At 37.1% G+C, this 24,710-nt stretch overlaps 1 protein-coding gene across 3 annotated transcripts in view; it reads right to left on the reverse strand.

Moving 5' to 3' along the window:
* The window catches only part of TASP1 (taspase 1), a 77,142-nt gene that overhangs the window by 25,634 nt on the left and 26,798 nt on the right, over positions 1 to 24,710 (reverse strand). For all 3 annotated transcript variants that reach the window (XM_041425159.1, XM_041425156.1, XM_041425157.1), the window contains exons 8-10: positions 21,522 to 21,628; positions 15,000 to 15,119; positions 13,883 to 13,961 (exon numbers count right to left, since the gene is read on the reverse strand). In XM_041425159.1, the coding sequence (XP_041281093.1) occupies positions 13,883 to 13,961; positions 15,000 to 15,119; positions 21,522 to 21,628 (306 nt within the window). The remainder of the gene's footprint in view (positions 1 to 13,882; positions 13,962 to 14,999; positions 15,120 to 21,521; positions 21,629 to 24,710) is intronic.

Here is a 24,710-nt window from a genome sequence, read left to right on the forward strand (position 1 = left end):
CTGTAGGAACACTTTCACACCTGCTCTTTTTTTTCCTACACCCTTTTCCCTTCCTGCACTGTGCTTTGGGACACACAGCTGCAGCAAATGGCACCATGAGTGTTTACTGGACCAGCTGGGCTTGTTGGACAGAAAATTCATTGCTGATACCTTCTCCACCAAGGTCTACTTATGCATCCTGTTTGTTGACATTTAACCTTACTGGCAGGGAAGCAGACAAAGCAGCTAGAAGAGGTTGAACCAAGAGTAAGGTGAATTGTTTTATCCAGTTAGGAAAGAAAAAAATACAACTAATGTAGAGTTGTGCTAACAATGATCTTAAATTATCGAAACGCAAGTGGCCACATTTTGATCAGATTTGTAACTTATCAGGACCTAAAACTGCATTAGACACCAGAATATACAGAGAGAAGTGAGATACAGTGCGTTCACAATTATATATGTAAATATGTTTAGCATATTTCTCATTAAATACAACAAGCTGATGTAAGCACTGGAATAATTTTTAAAAAATCTGCTATAATACAGGTACAGAACTACATAAATACACCTACATAGCCTCCAGAAATAAATTTATGGCTGGAAACAATCTAGTTGCTTCCAAGTGGCAGGGAGCTGGAGCTGGTAGACATCAGACCTAGGCTGGCTTCAGACAAAGGCAGCTCAGTCTCCACAGGTAACTTGCACTTTACTGGAAGCACTAACAAGCCCAGAACAGAGACACTGGCTGCAGCCAGCCTAGATGTGGCATAAAGAAAAATTTAATAATTAAACCCAACCCAAAGTGGCTCCAGTGCAACCTGCTGAGTCTCTCCTCACTGTGCATATGCTGAGTTTAGAGCACTGACTGGTGTGGGTACAACAGGGCACAAACACATTGGCAGGTCTGGCACTGTGTGCTGCAGTGACTCACAGACTGATTTCCAGTTCTTCTCACCATTTTAAACCCTAATGTGGGAACCTTCTCAAAGAATCTCCCTCTCTTGACACACAATTATGCCTTTCCTCTTAAATGCACAGTGAGTTTTCACTGTTCTTCAAAGACTGCTAAACAGAACAGGAAAAAAAATTACCCCCCTCATTTTCAAGATTAAAAAAAAAAAAACTCAAACCCCTCCCTCCCAAAAAAAAAAAAAAAAAATCCAAAAAACAAAACAAAACAAAAAAACCAAAAACAACCCAACCAAACAACATCCTCTGGAGCACTATGGATGCATTAGAGGTCAGAGAATCAGCCCAGAGACCAGATTGCTGAAAAATTGTGTACACATGTCCCAAAATCCTGCTACGTTCAATTTTCACAAAAATACCTTGGTCTTCAGTTATGTGTCCCTGCTAATGAAAAGTGTCTCCTGATTAATACAATTCAGCTAAAATGAGTTGTTTGAAGTGGGACACTTGGGCATTGAATCTACATACAATTGGCACAACAGAAACACAAAAAATTCTTTGTATAGCAAACAGACTGAGTAAAATCCAGTTACAAATTTAGAGGAAAATGAAAGAGCCAAAATACTACAACAATTACACAGCCAAGGGAAGTTGTTCTAGAGAGCACAAGGGAAAAAGTGTACATGGTTGAAGTGTCCTGGTTAGGAGATAATCTTCAAGAGGCTCATGCAATACAGCAACCTCAGCATCTGCTTACAGCAGGGTCTGTCTATACATTTGCCTCATTGTATCCACACTCTGAAGCTTCTGTCCACAATAGAACTGTGAGTTACCTACTATTTATTCCAAAGTGATGGATGAAGAACAGAAAAAACCCCACAAGATGCATTTCACTCATAGATCACAACATGGACATCACTTTTTTAAAACTAGGAAGCTTTAATCACTATGAAATTTTGCTGTAAAGAATAAAACTAAACAGGCGTATGCTTGAGCAATAACTGAGAAAGCTGGTTTTTTTCTTGAAAAATCCTCCTAGTACCTTTAAAATATAACATGTAACACCTTTAAATATAACTATATGACTAAGAAGCAGGGGACTTAGAAGAGGAATCAAACAAATGAGACACAGAAATCAGAGTGAGCCTATGTATCTTCAGTGCATCAAGTAATAAAACCAGATGTTACTACTTCACAATTTTCAAGCATTTCCTAAATTGGAATTAAAAAAATAAAACAATGGCCATTTTTTAGCATGATGTGTAATGTTATTTCCCCCACTAAGAGAATGACTTTATTGAAGAGTTCCCATAACATCAAGTCTGCTCCAAAAAAAATTCAGAGAGAGAAAACTTAATATGGGTTAAGAACAGCTGCAGCCCACATCCCCATCCAGGATCAACCATAAGGAAAGCAGCTTTGAAATTCTACTAACACATCACACATCTCTACATCCCCACAGACAAAGTCATTCCTTTTTGTCATATTTATGTCAACCTATAAGGCAACAAACTTACAGACTGTTGCTGGCAGTGTATGTAAAAATCTTTCAGCACTTCACTTGCTGGCAGTCTGCAGGGACAGATAACTAAGGAAACCAATTCCCCCATTTGCAAAAGAAAAATTTGTTACTGTAGTTTTTGATGTAAGAACATCTATTTTTGAAGAATGAAAAAAAAAAACCCTAAGCAGTCTGTCACATACTTTGACCAGATATAGGCTACGAAAAAGAATTGCACTTTCTATCATTTCAAGTCAGAACCAAATTTCTTGCAGGTTTAGCAGATCTATATGTCTGTATAGCCTTGAACACTGTAGATAATACTGGGACTAGGCACAAATTTATTGCATACATTACTAGAGCAATCAAAACTGACTTGTAACTTACAATATAAAGTTGTGGGTTCAAATTTATAGTTCCAGTCACTTTAGTCTAACCACCAGCATTAGCCAACTTCCAAAAAAGTTGTATTAACAGGACTCAAGACAGCAATTCCAGTGAAAGCTACTTAAACACATTTCCAAATCAAGCACACAAGTTGATGAAAATGTAAATCTGATTAATGTGCTTAACTATCTCACATTATACTACATTTAACTGCAAGTGTTAACACATTTGGCATTTCTTTCACTGAATAGTACTAACAAGTACAACCAAACCAAGAGGAACTCCCACTAAGAATTTTCCAATTGTACATTAAAGTCTCAAATACATTTGTTTTAGTAACTTTCTTGTAAACAGAGTTCAAATCATTTTATTATCCTTTCCCAGTTATGATGATGACTTCTTCAGTATCCTGAAGCTCATTATATTTCAGAGATTAATATTTTGCAATGACAGACAAATGCTTCCCTAAGATTTCACACATGAGTGACTCAAATGCAGATGACTGGTTGGAAAAATTTACTGGGTTAAATTAGAGCTTCACATTGAAATAACTTTCATATAGTAAACAAATTATTTTCCTAACACTGTAATGTTCTGCAAACACCATGTTGCCTACTTGTAACTCCTCCACTGACAAAAAAATCTACTGTTGGAACTGCTGTTGTCCATGTTTGCAGGGCTAAGTACAATTAACTGCCTTCCTCTAGGATTGCTTCTGGCAAAGGCAAAAACACTTCTAACAGAAAACAAAGAGTTTATAGAGACTATTTTGATAAATCATGCCTGACAAATTTGGTGACCTTCTACAATGAGGTTACAGCACTGGAGGGTACCATGAGGGTGGTGAGATACTGGAACTGGTTGCCCAGGGAAGTTCTGAATGTGCCATCCCTGGAAGTGTTCCTGGCCAAGCTGGATGGAGCCCTGAGCTAACAGTTCGAGTGGAAGGTGCTCCTGCCCATGGCAGGAACTTTTAGGGTCTGATCTTTAAGGTCCCTCCCAACCCAAACCACTCGAAGATCCTACGAAAAACAAACTAAAACAGACAGATATTTTGATGCAAGTTTCTAGCTTACTAAGTTAAGGGGAGAGAATATACAGATTCCTAAAGGCTCCAGGCATTGATGGCAACAGATTCCTGTGGCAAGGGAAGGAAAGAAGAATGAGGCTTAATAGCCACAACACCTTGATTTTGTAAACAAACTACAAACCCAAACAAAATTCTAAAATATCCCAGAAAACCTGTCTTCAATCAGAAGCTTCTATTCCTGCCTGAAAATTACTTGAAGATCATATACAAAATCACTTGAAGATCATACAGAAACACCAAGACTGATTTTTGGATTATGTCACAATACAGTTTTAATGCAGTGTTTCTTTCAAACTGCCAGGCAGACCAACAGTGAAACAGAACTTCCCTTTTCTGTGGGTACTGAAATGTGCAATTTCTGACATTAATACAGTTTTACCTCCAATTCAAATACTCCTCATTGATTACTACACGAACTGCACAAGAACAGTCTAGGAATCTACAACCTTTTTCATCATAGTCTCTTTTTCTTATGCTGTCCTAGTATAATTTAGCTGTCCTGGCTGTATCAGTAGTCCCCCTGAGTTACTCCTTCAGCAATAATTTGTCAGTTAGCCTATGCACAACTTTCACAACAACCACGTTACTAGGGGGAAGGAGGGGTTGTGATGTTTTTGGCTTTATTTTTTAACATTGTTAATATCTTCAACTTTTAGGTATTATATTAGATACTATTTTACATTGCATACAATTCTGAAAAAAGGTAAGAACTCTGAGCTATAATTTTTAAATGTTAATCCTTCTGTACCAAACAGCAACTAATATTCAATTCACAGGATACACAAACCTTAAGTTGCTACAGACTTGGATCTTTCATTTGAGCTTCATGCAAGAAACTAAGGACTAAATCACTGGGTTTTTTCCTCAGCATAGTGACTTCTCAAGAAGATTTCTAATGCTTGAAATAACCACAACAAGAGGAGAAAGAACCCAGCACAATATAAGCTGAACATCCCATACAATGCGTGCTCTGAAACTTATAATGCTCCTCCAATGGAACCAAGATGGCAAACGAAAGGAAAGCCTTGTGCAAAGCCAGGGCCTCCGAGCAGCATGTCAGAGAGAAATTGTTTTTCTGCTTCTTTTGATGGGAGATGCTTTCAAGTCAGGAAATTAGAAACAGGTGTGCCAGAGGGCACACACAAACACACACACACACACACCCCACACTGAAAAACACGCGTTTTCAATTTTCAGACATGAAAGAGGCTCCTGTTGAATGGAAGGAGAAATGAAAATCGAGTTTGCTTTCTGCGAGCCACAAGCAGAGAGCTTGTGGAGCTTTGACAGGCTGCAGGAGCCTGTCTAGCTATGAAACACACAGTACCTCAGCACAAAGTGTTGGAACTTGTTTTAAAGGAGTACAGAATGGAAACTTGCATTACTCATATACAGTCAAGAACGGAAAAATTCATCTAGTTTACTCCACTGCCAAAGTATGACTCTCTGCTTTACAGAAGCTGAAGACAGAAGTTACAGGTTATCTGTATTTTATCATCTAGTCTGAATGCAGCAGAGTCTGAACCTGGCCCTGTTGTTTCTGTCCTGTTAAGCTTTGATGTTATTTTCAGTTCAATAATAGGCCCTAAAGTATCCGCTAACAAGTTAAAGAACTACTATTTCTGCTCTATTTCCTGGATAACTTCTAGTTATGCCTAATGGAAATACTGTGAAACCTGTATTTCAGTAAGCTGTGCTCATCATTTCCAGCATCTCTAGAAAGATCTGAGTAAAACCTTGCACGGCAATGATTTAAAAAACAAAATACAGTACAATATAAATATTTAGTTGGCAAGACACTGATACAGGTAGATACATATGGGAAAAAAAAATTTAATGCATAACTCTCAGAAGACAAAATGCTGCAGTCTAGCAGAATGCACCACAGTGTTATATTAAAGTAACATAATTTTAGGGGGTTTTTTTTCTCCTATCAGCTGCTGTATCTTGTCTTCATACTAGCAGGGGAAATTTTTAAGTTACTGACCTACTGCCAGAAAAAACACCTGCAAAGTCCTGTCCAATTCCTAAAGCATTGATCCTAGAGGGCTCAATGGAGCACATTCCTGCTGCAGACAGACTACCCTTAGATGATTTACCTACTAAGAAAATGCAATGGAAATTTTCCAAAAGGTTGAAACTTTAGTAAATTTGGGCAGGTTTCAAAGATAACAAAAGAAATTCAACATGCAGACACTCACATCTAAAGAACCTTCTAAGGAAAGGTAAGAAAACACGTCTCTGACTTTTAATATGGGAAAAATAAACTAAAATCACTCCAAAAAACAACTTACTCAGCTTTTCTACAATTTTACAGATAAGAAAAAAAACGGTTTGAGAGATAAGGATTCATTCATTTGGCATTCTAAGTTCTAAACAGTGGTAAATGGCAGATAAATTATTTTAAAAGCTTTTTGTTAGAGTTACTATGAACAAAAAGAATTTGAGATGTATCTCCAAGAGAGGTTAGAATGAAGAAAAAACGCAGGTCCCTTAAAGAGAATGTACTTTTTACATTCTTCATTACATTTAATACATTTTGAAAGATTAATTTCAGTTAAGCTGTAAAGAAAGAAGCAAACACTTTTTCCTAGGCCTTCCTCAGAAGCTTTGCTGCTACTGATCTCTGTAAAAACCCTACACCTCTCCAAAGTACATCACCTCTGTCATATAAAACTTACAGGTAAGAAAGTATCTAAGTAGCTTATGTGTTTGCTAACTAAAGGAAGCTACAACTTCCACAAGCCTGTGCACCTTCAAGCCTCATAGATATTATAACATCAAGTCCAATTAACATTTCAAGAGGCAATAAGCCCTCTGATTATTGCATCCATCCAGTTCTGCTTCCCAGCAAGCCTTCCAAAGTCAATTCAATCAACCACTGTGATCATTCTGAGGACAAACCCCTCAGCTGTGAACACTGCAGTACTGTGTTTTATTGATTAGCTTCTCCATGCTACCATTCCCACAAATCATTTCTGCCTTGGGCTTCCTTTCCCTTCTCCCAGACTCATGGTGGTGCTGAGTTAGCTCACACACCACATGCTACAGCACTGAATCCTCCCAGCTGCATCTGGACACACAGGCTGAATGAACTCTTGAAATATCCACTCATAGGTAAATACTGATCTGTCTGGAGATAGACCTCCCCTTCCTCCACCCTACCCTCTGCTTCACAGTAACAATCACATAACTCTTCTCCATTTGCTTCATCTGTGATGCATTAAATTACCTCTTATTCCCCAAATCTTACAGGACCAGACTGATTTTGAGAGATAATACATGTGTCTACAAAGAGATTAATTGTATCATAATACCTATCTCACACAGTGTAGCTCAATCTGTACAGGACACAAGATTTGCATGAGAAATTCCTCTGGGCATTGGGAGCATGGACTCAGAAGGACAGGCCAGACAGACAGTGCTGCACTTGTGTGTTATATAAGGGCTAGCAACACATGCAAGTTTGAAGCAAGCTTTATCATCACATTCTAAATGTAATTCACTGGCACAAGCTGCTCAGAGAAACTCTGGATGCCACATTGCTGGAACTATTCAAGGCCAGGCTGGATGGAGCCCTGAGCAACCTGGTCTGAAGGAGAAGGTATCCCTGCCCAGGGCAGAGGTGTTCCATCCATTAAGGTCCTTCCAACCAAAAATATTCCATGATTCTACAAAACAGCACTGGCCAGGTATTCACTCACAGGATCCTAACACAGCCACTACTGCCCTCAGTAAAAAGGAATCACAAAGCCAAAATTATGCATTACAAGTCAATTTATTTGCATTAAAACTTCCCTGAAAAGTATTTACTCCGTAGATTTGCACATCACTGTGGTTTGCTTGTAAAAGAAGCTTTCAAGTAGGAATCTACAGATCAGCAGTTGCCATAAGGAGACCAAAATGCTGGTTGAGGGCATAACTCAACAGTCCATCTCTGCACAGGTGTCATTCCTATTCCATCCTATTCCACATTACCCATTCCACATTGCCTGCAAAAGCACCAATAAGACACCCAATGGACTGCAAAGAACAACAGATGTGAACACAATTTGAGCAGGAAAAGGTAGGGCAAGGAAAAGTGAATATATTAATCCCCTTACTGACATCGATTTCAAAACCAAGAGAAACCTCCTTGAGCAGCGGGCTGAACTAGACCTCAAGAGGTTCCTTTCAAACTAAACAATTATGTGATTCTTCAAAACACAAAGTGTGCTATTTATCCTTCATGAAATGATGCATTATGTCTACAAATGTATATCCAACACAGCTTTTAAAGTATTGTGATCTAATCTCTAAAATGCCTTTATGAGAACAGAGGCCACTGTTTTTGTCGTGAGACCTTAACAGTTTCCTAGGATCTTTGTGAATTCACCAACACAAGAAACTGGCAAGGAAGTTTACACAGAATAAATATAATTTGTACATGTATTCCTAAAACACTGCTGTTTTCTCTACCTGATTTTCATTCCATTCAAGAAAAGATTCTGTGCAGGAGAGAAGAGCATGACATCACCAGGAGATTTCTCCCAGACAGAATCCTCAACTACGCCTCGTAAATAAATCTGGTCTTTCCAAAAATCTGACATCCCTTGTTGTACCTCCTCAACTAAACACAGCTCTGGCTCAGCCCTGAAACCAAATTATGTTTGTTAGCATCCTTAATTTTTCTGAATGACTTCAACATATGTCAAGCTTCTACTCCTTCTTTGGGATCATAAATTAGGTTGTATTTTCAAATCTCCCTAGGATAACCTATGTGCCTTTCCTGTATCAAATAGTCTCTTCAAATAAATTTTAGTAAAAGCAGGAGATTTTGCAGCTTCGTGTCACAGAATTTCTGCATTTTGTAAATAATGTAAGACCTTATATCTTCAGAAATGCAATATTAAAGGTTTGCTGGCTTCAGTGGCTGGTACCTAGACACAAAACACACTCATCCTTTGTATGCTTTCTATTTCCTGCTGTTAAGATGAAAGAAATGCAAGACATCATTTTCAGTCTCTACACTTCCACTCAAAAATTCCACTTGGGTTTAATTTTCAAAGTGTCCTGCATTAGCTGTTACTGTAACTTTATTTTTATTGTTAAGGTTCTGCATATCCAAAGAGAATTAGTATTTCTCAGCTTATCTCTCAGGAAAGATACAGCCTGCCTCTTACACCAGCAGTATTACTTTGGCACAGTTAGTGAATGAATATTCACAATCATCACAAATATTCCAACTGAGTAGGAAATTCAGTGTCACACTTAATATTATTTTGAATGAGAAGAATATCCACAAAGTCTTTGATTCTTATTATGCTCAGGAAAAAATAGGAAATTTTTTCTTCAAGTACAGCCAAAAAATGTACTATTGCTTTTCCTGTGGCTGGGTTTTGTTCACAAATGTTTTCCCTCCAAATAATACCCATCTTCCTGTGTTTACATTCCTATACCAGCAAAAAACACCCACTAAAGAGTTCCAAGCAGCCTTACAAGTGTTCTGGCCTCTTTTTGTGGGGAGGTGGTGGGAGGGCTTAAAGGGGAGCCTGTTTTGTTTGTGTCTGTGTGCACACATGCATGGAAAAGCTTTTAAACACCACAGATTTGGCTTCTACTATGTTGATCCAAAACCCAGTTTAGCTGTTAATTACATTTATACTAAATAAAGGCCATTGGTCATGCTCATCTCATTTAACAAGCTTTCACTCCATCTCCACCATCCTTCCTGCATGGAATGGCCCTTGCACTGTTACTAGATGTCACAGTTCAGGTTGTCCAGGTATCTTGGGTGTGCCCCCAACACAACTGCAACTGCAACATTCTTTGAATTTCTTGAATTTTAATACTGCTTTGGAGATACTTAAATTCCTGTAATGTTTATCCTTCAGCTGCCAATAAAGTTCCACAATGATTTTTTCCCAACCAAAATATTAATTTTAATATAATTCAGAGTTTATACGTCAAAATGTCTCAAAAAGTTGATGGGAAAAAATCAGAAAGGCTTTACTTGTTTACATAGAAACTGAATTTTAGACTGAGACTTACAGAATAAACCTTGGATTTAGGGCCCCTTAAACTCACAGTCATTCCTAAGTTTCACCATCTCCCCCACTGTGTTTTTAGAAAATCTCCATCTTTTGATTTCAGTTGTCCTGGGCCCTATTAAGCTATAACCATAAAATATGAGTTTTACAATACGCTGTGTTTTGTAAACCTTGAAGTAACTTTTGAAAAGCCAAAAAAAAACAACCAAAAAAAACCCCAAAACCACCAAAGACACTGTGTTCAAACAACATGGTCAAGTGACTGTTAGAGGTATGAAATTACCGTGCAAAAAGTTGAAGTCGTGCCCAAACAAGTACAGAACCACCACCTTTGGCACATTCAGCATAAAAAACGTGATAAAAATAGCCAAAAATATTTAAGAAACAACTTGCTAAAAGGCATAAGAGCTAATACCAAATCCTTCCTGAAGAGGAGAAAGCAGGAAGCCTCCCAGCAGCTACAGGGCCAACAGAAGATCCAAGATTTCTTCAAATAAGCGTGGAAAGAAAGCTACAGGAACTTGGAATTACTTTTAAGTACTTGTGTGGTGACATCTTCCCCCAGCCTGCTTTTTATTTTTTAATGAGGCAGGTACTGAAAGACACTGAAGCTTCAACTGGAGGATTTTAGAAAAAAAATTAATAAAAATTCAATAATAAAGCCTGCTGTATTATTAACTGTGGCATTTAAACTAAAACTTCATTTTCCAAGGAAGCTTCCTCAAAAGTAGTCACAGAATAAAACTATTCCCAGAAAAATTGAAATATCTGGTCTTCTAAGGACAAAAAGAAATGAGAAATCTTGAGAATTCACCCTGACCTATTAGAACAAATATCTCTATTTTATAAAGTCCCAATATCTCAAATTGCCAGAAGCCTGGATAAGGCAGTGGAGGTGCTTTTCCCAGTCCTGTACTTTCCCCTGGAGAACTGCAAACACCCTCTGTCTGAGACAGGCCACCAGACTGTCTGGAGCTCTGGTTCAACCCAGTGTGTCCATTCCATGCAGATTTCAATGTGCAAGGGTTTGCACTCTGCCTCCTTTCAATTACTATTCCAAACTCTGCTTTCCCCACACCACAGGTTTTCCCTAACCTGCTCAATCTCTCATTGATCATCCCTTCCAAGACCCAAAGACATGAACATTTTCTTAAGTATGGAGTGCAAAGAGGTTACAAAATCTGACCTTCCAAATTTCCTGGACGAAACTGATGCCAAAGAATATCTTTTTTCATGATTGAGTATAGAGCCTGATATAACAAACTCTCAAAGCTTAAATTTCTATTCTCAGCGATCACTAAAAAGAAGTTTAAAAGTGTAAACCACCACAAAAGAGAAACCTTTTATTTCCAAAAGAATTATTCAGCTAAAATTATTTGGTTTTACACACACTAATACCAAATAATTTTGAGGATACTTTTGATAAAGCTTTAGGGGAAGTAGAGTTTAACTTTTTATTCAAGATTTTTTTTAAAATTCCAAATGTGATTTGATGAGTCAGCTATTCTCTGAAGTCATGTAACAATAAACATTACTCAATGCCCACAGCAACCACTGTCTAATTTTATTCTTTTTTTTGTTCTCCCCACAAAATGGAAAAAATTCCCTGTAGAAACTATTAGATTTGTGCCAAATTTATGACTCAAAGAAAAATTAAAATAAATAGACATGTGAAATTACAACAACAAAATGCTAGATTGTGAAAACCGCAGAAATTTCAACTGATTGTAGGTTTCTCTTATGTATATCTTTTAAATACATTTACCTACAGGTGTAAATGTCTGAATGTAAAATGAAACATAAAATGAATGTGCATGTACACAGTTTTTATGTACACATAACATGCAAGTTGCTTTTGTTGCTGATTTTTAAAAAAAAATATTAACACAAAACCCGTTTGGAAACCTACAAGAGGAGAGTATAATCACTATCACAAATACAGTCTAGTGTGGGTTTAGTTACATCAGGGGATAGTGGTGATATTCTATTAAGAAGCACTGTTCATCTTGGAGCTTTCTAAATCAAGGCATCTTCTAGAATTTAGACAGTACATTTATTTTCTAAATATTTAACAATGATATATCTTAATGCATTATTCTCTTCCTTGGCCATGGCAGTTTCACCTGAATATCTGCAGATGTTTATTGCTCCCATTCCCATCTCTTGTTGTGATCCAGCCAAGCTATAAGTTTCATTCTTTCAACTTTTCCTGCAACTTAATTTTCCATCCCTTTACTCCTTAATTAAATTCATGGTTCACATCGTTGGATGTTCATATTTTAAACAAGAGTCAGGCATCAATACATTTTAGAACTGCACTAAACATAAAGTACATTATAAAATAAAACATTATGAGCTTCTGAAATGGAAAAAAGAATGGTATTGATTACAGAGGAGTTCTCACTTCCTGTAAACATTTCTATCTCACTCTCTCTCACAGACATACACATACTTTAAAGGAAAACCAGAAACAAGAGTTTAATTAAACACCACTAGTCTGAATTTCAAATCCATGAATGAACAGATGGCCGCGCTTCACAATCCAATTGGAGCAGGCCACTCCAATTAACTGGGACTGGGATCAGGGTAATGTCATGGAAGCTAGAAGTTTTGAACCAAACAAATATCCATATATGTGTATTTGTGACAGTAACAAATAGTATAACATGGAAGTATTTAGCACTATACAAAAGTGGTACCAGCAAAAGAAGAGGAGGCTACTGTTTCAGGCCATCATTAAATCTAATCATCTCCTGTGAGTGCACCAGGATGATTGTCAGTGCTCACATAGACTTCAAATCCAGCTGACTTTGCAAAGAACAGCTTTAAAGAAGTAAATAAAGTTGTCTGCTTCAGCTCTTCCACAAACAATCTCTAATATTGGACTTGTGCTCACTAATTAATTAAACATGGTCCCAAATACTTAAATAGATTTGGTTACGTCAGTAAGCATTTATTAAACTAAAATCAGTATGAGTAAAAATGTCTTCTGACACTCCTGTGTTCAGTAAAACCATCCCCTGAGTAAGCACCAGAAAGAACATCTGCTTTTACTGACATCAAACTTAAGGGTGAACATCTACATCAATTTTCAACAGTGCTAGACAGACGTGAACACAGGGGAAATAAAAGCAATTGAGGATATTCCTGATGCTCTTCAGCCTCTATCAAATTTTAACTCTGCAACCTGTCACCTTCCTCCCCCCACTATTTCTGTAGCAGGACTCCAACTCTGCACTGCCCATGGGATACAGCTGATATCTCCTAAATCTGAACTCTGCAGATTTTCTTCACCTCTCCCTGTACTGGATGCTGGTAACTCTGACCCCTGAGCAGTGGGCAATACCATAAATTTTGGAAACTGACATAAGCACTTATGAAAAAGTGTTACCAGTAGTTTTTCTGATTGAGGCTGTTCATACAACTAGGGGGAGGGAAAAAAAGTAAAAGCAACTCCTACATAACTTCACATCTTAAGACTTGTGTTCTGCAAGGCATCAAATAAACACGATACTTTTGTGTGACATAGTAATTAAATATTTTTGACAAAAAAACACTGCATGTAGCATTTTTGTATCCAAAGGACCCTCTGATTATCTCAGTCCTTTACACAAGGCTTCCATTCCCAGGGGTATTCTGCATTTAATACAACACTGGGCTAATAAGCACTTCTTCACAGGAGGACAGGTTTTCCTAATACTTATCAAATACAGCACATCCTTTCAGTGCTGTATTTTTATCCTGTAAGGATAAAAATTCCCATGGTTGCTAATTAACTAAAAAGGGCAATATAAGCAACCAACAAGAGATCAATTAATGGATTTAAATACAATATTACACTAATAAATGATACAAATTAAATGACATAAATAAATTATACAAATTTAGAATATAGTCTGGAAATTATGTTGGTATTTTAAATTTGCAAATTAATTACAGTGAAAGATAGCAACTTCATTAAATATTTATAAAAGTAGTAAATACCTGAAGTACTCACAGCAGTGGAATAAGGGTTATGAGCTCCTGTATTTTCAGCCCAGCAGCCACAACCATAAAGAGCTGCCTAAGGAAAGAAGCACATTGTTCATAAATTTTAGGTGTATGAGATTTTTGCTTTATTCCCTTTCCTTAAAAAAATGAAAATACAAAAACAACCTCAAACCAACAACAAAAAAAACCCCAAGAAAAATCCAAGTATTAATACAAAAGATGAATAAGAATATCATAACCATATTGTAATTCCACTCCATTTTGCTACATCCTTTTACTGTTCTTGAGAACTAAGTGTTGGCCATAGATACAGTATTCTAGCCTAACTTAACAGAAAATGAGAATAAAGATATAACCCTGTTCATACAAAGTCTTTTTCGCCCTGCTATTCAAAAAACAAACTAAAAAACCCCTTAACTACATTCCAAAAGAACTGCTTTTTGGACAATGGAAAATGTCAACCTTTCACTCTGCTATTCAAAAAACAAACAAAAAAAACCCCTTAACTACATTCCAAAAGAACTGCTTTTTGGACAATGGAAAATGTCAACCAAAAATACAGCTGTACAGCAATGGAGTACAAAATTTCTGATGCACCTCAAAATCCCCTAGCAACATAAGGTGATACATCATAAATCTATTATTATTGTTAATATAAATAATAAATATAACTATACATAATTTATAATCATAATTACACATAACACATCATAAATACCTGATATGTTATTTTATTACTTTTGTCACTTGTTCTCATTCACAAGATCATTTAGAAATTAAGACAGCTTCCCTAAATATTGAGAGAAATCTTATTTTAAGACTTTAAGCATTTAAGAGACCATTTAAGGACATATTTAAGCCCAAGAAATTAACTTACTGATATCTCTATCAAAAGGTAACTAACTACAGAACATCCCCATCACTGTTCTATTACACTGATGGAGGACACTAAAAACACTTGCATACCAATGCAGTGAAAATGCCTTCAGCATTTAACAGGAAGGAAGGGAGAACAGAAGTTTGCTGTCACAGCTCTTGCTTGACACCACACCTGCTTGTGATACTGAACAATCATTCCCAAACAAAAAAAAAAACAATGTACAATGATCACCTGACCAACTCTTCCAGGGTGCTTCAGTGCTAAACCTCCACTGGAGACAGCAGCAGCCACATTTCCTTCTTGGTCAACAACAACTGCACCAACTGTATCCAAGGTTCCTGAGTCATTCTCCTGCAGAACACAAAAACAGAAAAAAATTCTAGCAAAAACAGTATATTAAAGTCAGGTCATACTCCTTAGGAGTGTGCAAGTGAGAGCCTAGCAACCAAATGGGTTTGTTACCATGCACTTGTACCCACTGCCATAAATCTTCCCAAAATGCTGCTCTGCCTCAGACAGGACCTTAATAAAACTTCTCCAGCAACAAGAAGGTAATAAACATCTCAGAACTAATCCAATGTTTAGATCACCTGCTTTTATTCACAGAAGTGTCAGAAGTCATTTTTTCTTAGTGGTTGCCACTTGTCCACTAAGAAATGATTCAGCAACTGATGCCACATCAAAAGGCCTTTCCTAAAAGGCCTGAAAAAGCATTTTCAGAGGCTCTGATCTTTGAAGATGTGTGATTTTTAAAAAATGAAATTTAAAAAAGTCAAAACAACAGCAACAAAAACCAAACACCCCTCCCCCCTACAAAAAAAAAAAAAAAAAAAAAAAAAAACCAAAGCACCACCAAAAAAACCAAGCAGCTGTTTACCATGTAAAGGGAAAATACTGATATTCTGAGCAAGACAATAAATAGAAGCCTCAAGAAAAAAATCTCCCCTAGGACAGATTCTTTCTGCCAGACTTGTTCTCAGCTCAGGAATTTCTAGTGAATAAAGCAATTTTACCCTTTGTTCCTGTAACTAGAGGGTAACTAGAAAAGTGTCCTTACTTCCATGACTTCTGAGCTAGATTTCCTCCCCCCAGGAGCAGGGGTCTTCCTTTATATTCTTCCCCCATTCCTTAATGCACCACACCAAGTCCCTCTTAGAGAAGGAACAGTTTTTCCCTCTCTGCCTAGGCTTGGCCTAGATTCCCCTCTCTGCAGAACCCAGGGCAAGGCACTCAGACCTCATGCTCCACCACACACACAGCATGCAGTGTAAGAAAATAAAACAAATAAACTAAATTGATCCATCATCCATCACGTACTCCAGACTGTTGCTGCACAAGCCTCAAGCCTCTTACATAAACTTACCCAGTGTAATAATGCCAAGGGTTATTAAGTTTTTTCACATAAATGTGAATTTTCTGGACTAGAATTCAGAGGGAGGAATTAAGAAAAAACCCAAACACCTAATTATTCAACTTCAAATTATCAAGTTCCCATCATTAATTAGAATTCCCTTGGGCATACTATGTCACTTATCAAGCATGGTTTCTAGTACTGTAATGTTGATGATACTCTGGCCACACTTACTTTAAGAGAAAACACTTGGATTAATTCTGTGTCAGTCTCAAAAGGAAAAATACACAACACAGTGCTACCATGTTCTACAGTACTTTTCAAGCAACTGGAACTCCTAGGCAGGTGTTTCATCCTTGGCTTTCATCCCCCAGAGAAACTAGTTTCTTCTCTGCACCTACATCTAGATCTTCCCTGGCAAGTTCTGCACTCAGATGCTGGCACTGACCACATTCAATATTAAAACAAATGGACAGATGTCCCAACAATAAAGCAGAGTAACTGTTTAAAGAGAGACACGGGTGAGAAGCCAGAGATCCACAATTTCAACTGGTACTGGGAAGAAGGGAAAGTTGAAAAACAGAGGAAGGAAGGATCAGGGAGAGTAGGAAAAGTAGAAACAAAAGGAGTTTTGATGATGGGAGCAAAGGGGATAAGAAAAGAGCCAGCTTCCTTCCAAGATCTCAAGATGAAAGAAAATTAAGGAATCCTTTATGCAAACGTATTTTCCAACTCCCAGGACTCCCAGACACAGCCTGAGCTAATACTAACCCAGTTCAAACAATACCACTCAGTGGATTGAAAAGACCTTAAGCAGCAGAGCAGGCTGCTCATGGGATGCACAGATTCCCATCCTTTCAGGTTTCTAAGACCAGACCAGATAAAGCTCTTCCCAACATGATTATGATTTCTCTGTAGAGAATTACTGATACAGATGCTGCTATCTACCCCCTGCCCTCTTTTATCAAAAGAAATTATACCCACAACAAAAAATTTAATTAATAGACAACTACAGATATAAAAATCTAGCCTATCAAAGTTAGTTTAAATGAAGCAACTTCGAGGCTGGACATCTTTCCTAAGGGAAGCATTGCTAAGGGAATGTTGAGCTGGCCCACATAACTTTCTGAAGGAAATCTGTATCTCTGAAGCAAAGGAATTCTGTATTTTTCTTCTCAGTAATATAGGTTTGGGGTGGGGGAAAACAGGACTGGTTTGTGATCCAAAAAAAATTCACTGATATAGAGGTGATACTGTATTTATCTTTATTCAGCAAACTGAAAACCAGTGATGTTTCTATTCTACATCCAATGGGAAAAATACATTGTCAGTATCTTCTACATGCATGAACTGTCCTGGCAACCCTGATTTCTGGACCAATAAATAAAGACCTCATCACAATTTAACAAAGAAACTTTCTAAATCTCCCTAGAGAAAAGCATCATGTGCCTGAGGAGTCATTGCAAGACTGCACCTACTGAGAAGACTTTCAGTGTCACACATTTTATCTCTTCAAGTCACATCAGTGTTGAAAAGCAGAGGATCCTGTCAAGCTGGTGTCAGGACAACAAAAACAAGTATGATAAATACTACAATTCACAAAGTCTAAAATAAGACCAAACTTTATACAGGTCCAATAGGGACTAAACAAGATCCAGCTTGCTTGTCTTTACCTTTCTACTGATTGATTTACTTAGCTACTTAAACTTTAAAATTTGGCAGGTTCCAAAGGAAACTTGATGATATCTGTTACCAAATTCTGTATGTGAGCTCAGCTACTAAATGATACTTGTTCACTGCAAAAGAAGTTTGGAGGTTTTAACAATGAAGTACTGCAACCTAAATATAATCTATGATGTAGTTAATATTTTGCATGGAAAAACCTGAAAGTCAGTGTTATAAGTCAGACCTCACATTACTTAATTTGCATCTTGCAGCAGGAAAGAAAATTAATTTATTAAACCATGGTCCAAATACTCAGATTTTGCTAAGAACATGTACACAAAACCGGAAGATGCTAACCTGCACAAATGCAGAGTTCTAGTAAGCATTTTTAAAAACCCTCCTTCCCTCCTGCACATAAAAAATATTGTAAATATTAATCACTATAAGCCCCTAAGGAAGCAATCAGCAGATTAGGAGAGCTCTATCCAGTGCCCACTGAAAGAATCCACACACAGGGCCCTTTCCCTCTCCATCTGAGATAGTTTTGAAATGCCACGGTAAGTAATTACCACTAAACCTCATCTCTGTGTATGACTGACAAAATACAAAGTTAATCACACTGAATTAACTAACATTTATAAGCTATTACCTATCTAAGTACACAAAGCTTGATGAACAATCCCAGCCTTCCCAGTTTAACAGCTGTTTGGTGTGTAAAAAAAGAACATTTTGTTTGATCTTCATGTGCAAGATGAGGAAATTATTCCATGCTGTATTTCCACAGATAAAGCCAAAACAAAACAACAAAACTTAACTAGAAGGGTGAAAATTATTTAGGTTTCTTTTCCCATATTTAATGGATCGTGAAGCATACTTTTGAAAACTGTAAGGTTTTATTATCAAAGACCATTTGCACACAAATGTGAGATGGAACATTTACTTCTTTTTTAAGGAAATTTCCAAACTTTCCAAAGACTAAATAAGACAAACACTAGGATTGCCATAGTTGACTGCTACCCTGACAATTACCTGCACATAGACAAAAATATTTTCTAAATATGTTCAGTCTTAATACAGTAACAGAAGGACAAGGAACTGTTGATTCCATGCACATAATTCCAACTGGTGTACACATATGTCAGTACCTATGTTGGACTAGATAAAAACCACGCCAGTTTTAATAAAACTCAACCTAAATAATGTTATTTATAGAGGTAAATAACTAGGCTATGAAATACTAACTTTCAAACACCAATCTCTTCCAAAAATCATGCGTACTAGGGATTCTTAGTGTCACTTATTCAAACCAAGAAGAGGGCAACTTTTTACAGATATGATGAGATCACTTGTAAAAGTTTGTAATAGCAAAAAAAAACAAACAAAAAAAGACATTCTAGCCAAACTCTGCTAAGCTATTTTCAATGACAATTTCCTCTGGTAAAAGACAGACTACCAGTAAGCAGACATATATATACTCCTGATATTTACTGGTGCTTGAGGGGAGAATTAGAGAATGGCATCTGGCTAATGAACATATCATAGACACCCCCCTGAGAATGTTTAGTTAATTTTTGTTTGTGCGTGAATTATTTCTTAGCTATGTAAATCAGCAAGACTCTGAAACTTAAAAAATACTAAATTTTTACACCTTCAAATTTGGTGAAGTTATTAACGGATCCTCCTGTATGCAAATGCATAACACTCTGCAAATGGTACATTGGGTGAACAAAGAAAAAAACAGAAAAAAACTCCATTTATCAAGAAATAAAACTCCTTTAGCAAGTTACACTGCCAAGTTTTTCCATACAAACTTTGACAAATTTAAATAACCTCATTCTTTTTAAGGTTGGTATCATCACATTTTTTATTGAAAACTAATTTTTAAACCTGTATTTTTTTTTTTTTAAGCTGGCAATATTTATCAGTAGCCCAAACTTCCAAGTAATTTCAGTCTGTTTTGGTCACAATATTCTCTCTTCACACTGGCCTATTAGCTCTGATCCCATTCAACTCCACTTTTGTTAACATCCTTTCTACCTTGCTCTCCCCACAGCCTGCAGCACTGACAGAGGCACACATGCTCAGCTGCAGCACAGAGCTGAAGTGGGTGAGTCAAACCAGATAATAAAACAGCTCTGAAGTCCTGCTGAAAGGAACGGTCTGCAGCTCCAGAGAAGCACAGCTGATAAAGTTACAGGAGTATTTATCAGCTAAAATAACTTTGACAAGAAGATTAACTTCTAATTACTCAAGTATTTAAATGGTTTTAAACCAGTTATTTTAAGATATTTTATGAGAGCACAGCTTTGACAGTGTGAGTTTTAGGGCAACAAATCACATGCCTGATCCTTGCTAAATGACCCTTTTCTACTAGTTTGGGAAGATATATCCTACTTTTCTTTTCTTTTAGAATTTGATTTTTCATTTCTATTTCATTTGGAAAAGCAACTTTGAAAACCTTACTTCCTGTAAGGCTGCAATTATCCTACACTCTGTGGATAGCATGAGAATTCCATATTGAGAGCATGGGTTGGTTTTCATCCCTGCTCCATGGACAGGATGTGCCCAGACAGCTGACAAACCAGCATGTTGTTACTGGATTACTCACCAGGAAGAAGAGCTCTACCTGATCACCTCCTTTACCTACCACCACTGGCCTTTGGGAATCTCCCACAAGCTCTGCACAGGACTCTGGAGCCCTTGAAATTTCAAATTGCAGGTCGGTAAGCTCATGCATTGGCATATCTTTCAAGCATTGACTTGCCCCTTATTACATGAACAGCAATACTGCACAGGGATCCCTCTTCTCCCCAGGAACACTTTCACAATCCCAGGTTCACAAGGAGGTAATTGAAATGCTGTGAACAGGAAAAGTTCCAAAATGAACAATGAGCTTCCACGGCTCCCCCATCCTTAATTTCTTCACAAGTCTTAGCTCCTCGAAAAAATAAAAATTAGTACCCGGCTAGAGAAAACATCTTATCTAAGAACACAGATGTAAATTGCCTAATTTATCACTGTTTGCTTTTGCTAACAATTCTTTGGGATTTATACCTTATTTCTATCAATATATGTAACTGTGCACTGGTCAGACAGCAAAGCAAAGAGAAATGGCCAATCCAAAGGCCCACAGGCCCCAAATAAAGCACAGGCATTTAATTTAATGACCCATACTTTGATACTCAACATTAAACACAAATACTGTGAATTACATTCTCACAGGTTACCAAAGCTCTACATTTAAACTAAGAATGAGGGGAACAGAGGGAATCCCTGGTAGTTTTGTAGCACAGGTAATATGGGCCAGGTCAATGCCAGATGCATGCACAGATGCACATGTTTACCTACCTGACATTTCAAATTTCACCAATTCCAGTTCCATAATGCAGTGTGCTCAGGAGACATTAAAAAGTGGGAAACAGTGACAGAGATCCCAAGCTAAAGAAAATGTTTTGGTAAATAATTATCTGTTTGTATTTACATTTGTCGTATTTCCAGTTCAAAATGAGCAAAATCTTTTTCTTAGCACAAACAAGATATAAAGCGATGGTTTGGTTTTCAAATAGCAAGGCAGAAAGTTTTAACTGCACTAAATTTTCATTATATCATCTAAACATGAAGAGGGACAAGGAGAACAGGCTTCTGAGGCTACATCAGTCTTATCATATAAGACATGGAGTTTATTAGCAATCAGCTGTGAGTTTAGGACGACACAAGAATTTGAAACAAGAGCTAACCTTTTCATTTGATTGTCTTCTTTTCTTTAGTTGAATGAGATCTGTTTCCACCTTTTCGGCCAACTCCAGCTTCCTCTTGTTCCTCTTAAAAGCTGCTAAACTAAACCCTATAAAAATAGTTCAAAAGCATGTAACTAAGTAAAACTTACTTATTTTAAGCAAATATTGATAAGTCGACATTTTGAAGGACATATCCCCCACTTCTTTACTGATGCAAAAAGCACCAATAAAAAGCCAAAAACTAAGTATTCAAGTTTCAGTACAAGTTGTTCACATCTTTTCCTAAGCTTATAAGTTCTACTATAGTTCAGCAACGGTGATGAGTAAAATATCTGGTAGAAGCACAGCATGAACACATGGAAGCTGGTCTAAATATCTTTGGCAATGAAGCAGCACTGCACAGAAGAGAACAGAATAAGTGGCTTGTGTTAAAATTGTTTTTGACTGCTGACAAGTAAATAGATACCATGTGAGCTCATTCTGATAGCCATAAAATTAGGTTACTATTTTATTACCTTAATCACATATCTGTATGTTTACCCATATATTTAAAGCCACACGCAAGTCTAGCAGTAGTTTATGCTCCATAATCCAACACAGTCTAAAGACCACCTAGGTCTCAAGAAGACAAACATCTACTTTCCACATCTAAGCCCTGCATTCAGAAAGGAAGTGCTCCCTAAAGTGGACTAAAAAATAAAATTGTTATGCTTAAGAGACCAAAATGACATATTCCCGTTTTAGAAGTTTCAGTTCATGAACAAATTGCAGATATTGACATATTTAGTTTAAATTAGTTCTGACTCAATATCATCCCCAGGCTGTTTTAACATCCTCTGTAAAATGTAAAGAGGTGGGGAGAAAATGTCTTTTGTCACTTGCTTAACCACACCAAATCAAGCTATTGGGAGAACAGAGCAATTTGAATCTTACTTATACAAGTAAGTTACAAATTCAAAGGAAACTGAAAAGCACAGGTTTTTCTACAAACTTAAAAAAATGTCATTTTAAATGACATTCTGAACCTAGTTACATCACTATTATTCAGAAGACTGGAATCTACATCAAGTCTAGTAATAAACTCAGTATGGCCAATGGAACCCAGAGCTTTCAACTACAATTCTCACAGAGTGAGCATTTAACTTTGAAACTTCTTCACACAGGTGTCAAATTCACCTAGTGAACTCTCTTTTAGTCATGATTTTAAGTATATAAAACTGCACCTTAATGTACACACAGCTAGTTATAGTTAGTTCAAGTATATAACTCAAAAAGTAGTGAGAAAGCTGGTATTTACCTCCAAAAACCTAAGGAATACCAGTTCTTTTAAAATGGAAACCCATATTAATCAGCCATCACCAAGAAAGGAATTCATTCACTATATAGAGCTGATTAATGCAGCTACTTAAGACAAACATTTCTATGTCTGAAATAAGGATGAAGAGGTAAAACCTGAACACTTGATAAGAGGGAGCAGACAAAGAATCATTTTAGTCAAGTACTAATTGGCAGTGCAGAGAAACAAACTAAAAATCTTTCACAGACCATGAACTTTGCAAGTGCCCCAAAATAAACTAAGCCAGCACATTGCTTTTAAGAGAGTTTTTAAACAGGAGAGCTTGTAAGTTGGCACAAGTTCACCAAGCACAGCAAATACCTATAGGCAGAGCCATACAGAGTGAGTAAGAATGTGTTGGCCCTGGTATTCCTCAAAAGCAGGCATTACACAGGGATAAATACACCTAAACCTGTTACCTGCTGCTGCCACTGCCTCCTGCCAAGCTGGAAAAAACATGGACCTAGAGAGGCAAAAGGTGCAGGGAGCCCACACATGCAAACCTGAACAGGTTCCTTGTACTTCAGAGCCAAATTTCAGCAGTGTCCTGAAACCTTCTGCAGTATTAGCATGTTCAAACACCTGCACAAACATCACATGGACTAGCTCCAAGCTGCCCTGCCAGCTGCACAGAGTGCTGTTACATGACCTCTCAGCATCTCCATTCCACCTACACCTTGGTAGCATATTTATCCTGCCATTTTTCCACAATACACAAAATGTTTCGTTCACTTAAGACTGCAATCCCTAGCTAAGCAATTAATTTTCAGAGGTTACCCTGTACTTTAAGATAGTTTGTCTTTTCAAAACAAGAAAAAACCTGAGGAGTTACTCTGAATGATCTGCTAACAGTGACTTCTTATCTGCATTGTTAGTTCAAAGTAGTATCAGTAAGTTGTGAAAAACAGGGCAGAAAAAACATTATGAGAAAGAAGTGCACATATCTTGGGCCATGTCAGACAGACAGATGAAGACACCTTTCTAGCAGCATTTAATGATGTAGGTTGGAAGGGATATTGGGAGGTTGTGGAGTCCAGCGTCCAAAAAAACCCAAATCCAATTTAAAAGGATTTGTCAGATTCTGAGCATTTTCAACAATGGAGATTTCACAACTCCTCTGGGCCTCTGCATCAATATTTGATCAGCCTCAGATTTAAATAAATAAGGTATTAATTCATACTCTTCAGTTTTGTTCAGTTTACCACAAAACATCATACCTCTTTCATACCTGTGAGGGAACATCAGTCTAGTCAGTCCCTAGAAGGGAAATTCTTGTGCTCAGACTACATTGAACTTCAGAATATTTATTAGGATTAACTTTTAGATGAAAGGTGAAGATTTTCTTTTAGCAAGGACTCATGAATAACAGCCTTTCATTATTTAAGGAAAATAATTACTAGCAGTAATTATCAATTCCTCTTAGCAGGATAAGCCAGCTAATATCTCCAAAGTGACCAAATAACCATGAAATAAAGGACCAGGTTAAAACTCAAAACCAGGCAATTTTTTTCCTCTGACAGTTTTATGTCCAACTTCAGTTAAAAAAAATGTCTTGACTCTTACTTGAATCTTAAATTTGGTTGTTTTTTTTTCTCCACAGAATAAGGGAATAAAGACTAAAGCAAGTGACAAGCTGCCTGCCCTCAGTTTATTCCTGCATCTGTGATGTTCTATGTAAAACCACTATAAATACCATTAAAATGAACAGTACTTTCATTGCTTCATCTTGGTCTACTAGTGACAAAAGAAACTGAAGAACACAAGCAAGCTCCAAACAACACATATGAAAGGTGAAACTAGAGTTTTCTGAAAACACCCTCTAAGTTTGGTCCTTGACAAAGAACACATTAAAA

The sequence above is a fragment of the Onychostruthus taczanowskii genome, unplaced genomic scaffold, assembly GCF_017590055.1.
Source record: "Onychostruthus taczanowskii isolate IOZ18803 unplaced genomic scaffold, ASM1759005v1 scaffold87, whole genome shotgun sequence".
NCBI classification, from domain to species: Eukaryota; Metazoa; Chordata; class Aves; order Passeriformes; family Passeridae; genus Onychostruthus; species Onychostruthus taczanowskii.